The 4,861-nt window shown below is 31.6% G+C and overlaps 1 protein-coding gene across 4 annotated transcripts in view; it reads right to left on the bottom strand.

The window, feature by feature from the left end:
• LOC117172517 (zinc finger protein 2 homolog) overlaps nucleotides 1–4,861 on the bottom strand; it is a 49,193-nt gene that overhangs the window by 36,404 nt on the left and 7,928 nt on the right. For 3 of the 4 annotated variants that reach the window (XM_033360537.1, XM_033360536.1, XM_033360538.1), the window contains exon 2: nucleotides 3,598–3,745. The exons of the other annotated variant lie outside the window; for it this stretch is intronic. Coding sequence is in view for 1 of the 3 variants with exons in the window: in XM_033360538.1 (XP_033216429.1) it covers nucleotides 3,598–3,624 (27 nt within the window). In the remaining 2 variants the exon portion in view is untranslated. The remainder of the gene's footprint in view (nucleotides 1–3,597; nucleotides 3,746–4,861) is intronic. 4 annotated transcript variants of the gene reach the window in all.

Raw genomic sequence — 4,861 nt, 5'->3', positions numbered from 1 at the left:
TGAAAGAGGGAGCTCTTCTTAATATTTTGACACCAAAATCATGTCGATACACCTTACCGACTGCGAGTAAAGCCATCCACGCTTTAACTTGACAGACTGTATTTATTCTTTGAATTTAGCATGCTTGCATGAAACTTTATCAAAAAGATCTGTTTTAGATCTTAGTATTTATGGGTGTTTCTCCAAAAGTTGGCCACTTTGGGGAGTGTAGTTTCTGAGAAAAAAAAGTTGTTCGAACTGACTGAAAATTTTTTGATCTGTTAGTACTAACTGTTAGGTAATAAAAAATAAGCGTGGCCGCGAAAAAAGTGCATAAATTAATATTACAAAATTATAACAATGTTGGGAATGGCTCACATATTTTGAACGTAGTGAAATCATGCAAAATAATTAGTTCTCAGTCAATTTACATAAAATTCAATACAAATTTAATAAAAATAAAATGGTCTACCACCTTTTTATTCATTTTCTGTTGTTTTTCTGGAATTTATTAAGAAAAAAAAATAGGATGTACCATGATTTATTCAAATAAACATCACTGATCTCAATAACAACCTTTATCTTCCATTGTTGGGTGAGTCAAAATAACTTTTTTGATTCCTATAGCACTTTTGCTACACACTCGCGTCAGAACGATTATTTTTCCATCACAATTACTTATCCACTGGACCGTCGTGTATTTGAAGACCAAAGAATGCTAGCGCTCCACGTTCCGTCACTGACAGTACGGCTAACCTCGAAACTCGAGACTGGGGCCGAAAGGACATCTCGCGCACGAAAAATTGAATAGTATTTCATGTTTGTGTGTATAAAAAATAACCTTATAAATTTATTAAAAATCAATATTTTAACATTTTCACTCACGGAATCCATGTCTGGCCTTATCTTTGGATATTTCTCAAGCAATTGAGGAGTTTTAGGTAGGACCTACAGGAGATATAATTAAGATACGCGTGTCTTTGAGCACAGTTTAACTAATTTTGTTAAAAGCCAAATTGACTATTTAATTCTCTACGGGTGAAATTGACTGAAGAACTATCCGAGTAACAAATCTCACCCAAATTTATATTGATTTTAATATTTTTTCTCATATGAAAACCAATTAAATATGTGTGGGACCGACAGGACATGAAAACGAAGGACAAATGTAAAATTTTTTGTGATAATCGATAAAACAATAATCGAAGTTACAAAATTTATTTTTTGATATTATTATTCATACTAATGATATAATTTAGGTTGCAGAGAAATAAATAACTGTAATAGTAGCTAAATGTTGCTAAAATCCAAGAAAACTCGTACTGGGGACACGGGACCGACAGGACATTTTTTATGGTTTTTTTATTTTTAGCTACAATTAGAAATAATTAAGATTCATCAAAATGAAAGAGGTTTATCTTCATGTTGAGCTCCTAATGTGAAAATTTTTTGCATTGCCCGTTTCTTCTTTATTATTGATTGCAGAGCTTGAACATACAATGGCTAACTTTTTTAGAATTACCCTTATATGCGTCTTAATATTCTAAATTTTCTACTTAATTAATATAGTTACAGATTAAGTTGCTCAAAGCTCTGTAAGCTTTGCGGTACACATTCTCATCGTGACACTCGCGCTACGCGCTTGATTTTTGATGGACAATTGTAAATGTATGTTATCTGAACTACTTTAAAATAAATAAAAACGAGAGCTACAATGAGTTAGTTGCTACACACCTTCAGCCCCGAAATCGGTGCTATAGAAGAGTTTCACTGTAGTTTATATTTTTTCTATGAAAAAGTTTACAAATGTTTTTGAGAAGGGGTTTGAAAATTCCATCATATTTGAAAATTCATTTGTTTGTTAAAAAACATAGCATTTTATTTGAATTTTTTGTTTGAAAATTTTATTTCTAACTGTAAATATAACTTTCATTTTGGGTGGAAACTGTATTTTTTTAGTTGAAAATTAATGTATTTTTTTAAATATGTCCTTTTTGGTGGAAAATTAATCTTCTTGGCCAGGGAAAATGACGAATCTGTCAAGGCAACGTAGAGATATTTGAAATTGGTATTTTGTAGCTTTTTTCATCAAGAAAAATCTTGAACTTTCGTGACGTTTTTTGAGTGGTACATTGTAGTAATTCGTCATAGAAAAATATAACTTTTTATAGATTTTTGTAAAAATATCACTTATTTACATTAATGTGGGAAAGGAGAATGCAATCTTACAACTTTTTCATTATATATCACTCGATTTTTTTTTATTCTGCGAGCAGATAGCTCTTGCCAGAGACTGCTCCTAGCCTCAAAATTTGAATAAGCTTGCTAATGTTCATACTCGAAGAAAAAAATAATTTATAACTCAAAATACTAAACTGTGTCAAAACTGTGCGATTGAATAAAATATGACCCAATATCCACTATAGTGACTAAGGGCAGTGAACTCACGTTTTTATTAAGATCTATATTTGTAAGAGAATACGGATCAAAGTTTTCGATTTTTATATATTGGGTCTTGACATCTCCCGACAATTTTGCCAAATATTCACTCTGAATTTCGAAAAAACAAAGACAAAAAATGTTTAACTCCAGCAACACATGCAAACTATAGGGACATACAGGCAATGTTATTCCCTCAATGGTCAGCCGGAACGCGTGACGTCACAAGTGAGAATGCCGTAACGATCACATTGCGCGTACTTCATATGCATGTTTTTAAGGGGTTTCGGAAAAAACAAATAAGTAACATTGAGATATCATGCAGATACAAAGATTGTATATTCTTTACTCAGGCCCTCTCAACTCTAATGAGTGAATATGAAGAATTATAATTATTATTTCAGGCATATTACAAGTTTCGGCTACCTGTTGGCGCTATGTGTCAGCACACGTGACACGCAATGGAAATTTAACAGTTCAAAGTGTCTATTATTGTCTAAGTAAATTTTTTATTTCCAAAAATAAATCCGATGATTGTCAAGTTGAATAAACGGAGGTGTGTCGTTCCAGGTATCATTCGTCTCGTCATGTAAAGCATCACCAATTTCCGAAGGACGAAAATCAGGATTTTGTATGGTTAGAAGCCGTGTCAAACGCGCTCCTGACAAATTTTACCTGTGTATATGAATTGTAAACATGTATTTAATCTTAAAATTAAATATAATTATCAATAAAACGGATAAGTAAAATGAAACATATGTAAAAATATATTAAAAGTAATTTATTATACTTTATATATAATTAAAAAAGGGTTAAACAACCATCGGAAGGTCCGACTGGGAGTAACCGTCACCTAAAAATGACACCGGCTGCCAGTAGAACCGCGGTAAATCACACCTAGGGCCACGTCTCACGACCGTTAGATGGTATTTATATATCTATATATGTATATAGATGTAAATATGTTTACATATGTTTTTCACTTTGCTTATTCAATTTATTGATAATTATATTCAATTTTTAAATTTCTCACATATATAAAACACATATATGGCACACATACGCTACACACTGATAATTTTAGTTCAAGTTGTGGCTAACTGTTGACGATGTACTTCTTCATATTTCTACCATTAAGTTGATATGGCCTGCCTTTACTAGAGGATTTACTACACTTACAGCGTATTGAGTTTTCCTATTTTTCATTCAGCGACTTCATACACGCTGTCAACATTTTCCAAGTAAATTATTTGTTCATATTATTTTTGAAAACGCTTCTGGTTTTCTAGTCTTCAAGTTTAGAAAGTGGTTCCGAGAATATTTCCATCTGAAATTATAACAACGTATTTTGGTAGCTGTATTCTGCCGTCTAAACAAGAAAAGTAGTAACTACATTTCGGATCAGTCCTCTCTCAACCTAACCGAAATTGGGATGACAGGGGACTCTCCAAAATGTAGTTACGCCATTTCTTGTTTGGCCGGTTAGCAATTAGCATTTGTGTGGTAAGGAAGAGTTTTAACCAATTTTTGAAACTATTAGTCAAAAACGGGGGATTTAATTGTGAAAAATGATATCCAATAATAATTTTCGAAAGCAAAGTTTTGATTTGTTTATGTTTACAATATTAACAGTAACTCGTGATCCTAGATTCATAGTATTATCTTAACTTTTAACCAAAATAAGTTATGACACCGAAGGTTGTTTAATTTAATGCAAGCTCTGCGTAAATTTAATCTTATTCTAAAATTCAATCCCTAAATGGTCAAATTTATCAAGTAAAATATGCTAAACAAAAATGTTTAGAACCCTCGGGTGCAATATACTGCCAAGTTTTCAGGTTAAAATTATGAAATGATGAAAGGTTAATAAAGTTCAGCAACAACGTAAACATTTTAACCAACTTTTAACACATTGTGACTGCAGAAGAAGCCATAACTTCATACTTATTAGGGCCTATCCAAAAAAGTTCTTCATTCGCACTTTCACGTACCAGGCATGAAAAGCTTCTTTTTGGATTCAAACTTTTGTTATTAAAATAACATAAAAAAAAGTTTATTTTTTCTCCGCATCTTAGATATAGTAAAAAAAGGAATTGTTTTTAAAATATCTAAGTTATAAAAAATAGTTCAGAGCCACTGGATTTATCTTTCTATAGCGAAAGTGCCACTAAAATATTGTTTACGCTTTCCAACCGAACTTGAAATTTACAGAAATCGTAAATCGACTTTGAATGACATTGAAACATTTAAAAGTCTCATTGCTTTTTATCTCAGGACAAATTGAATTTGTGGTGTCCGAACTGAATGAAAATGGTTTTTATTGTACCTTATCTAAATTTATGTTTATTTTGTTAGAAATCCATTAAAAATATTTTATAATACACACACACACATATCATGTCGTTTGAAAATTTGTCGGTTGTAGAAAAACTCATTGTTATAT

Source organism: Belonocnema kinseyi, chromosome 5 (assembly GCF_010883055.1).
Source record: "Belonocnema kinseyi isolate 2016_QV_RU_SX_M_011 chromosome 5, B_treatae_v1, whole genome shotgun sequence".
Lineage (NCBI taxonomy): Eukaryota > Metazoa > Arthropoda > Insecta > Hymenoptera > Cynipidae > Belonocnema > Belonocnema kinseyi.
The sequence above is the reverse complement of the archived record's forward strand: the minus strand, read 5'-3'. Positions and strand labels throughout refer to the sequence as shown.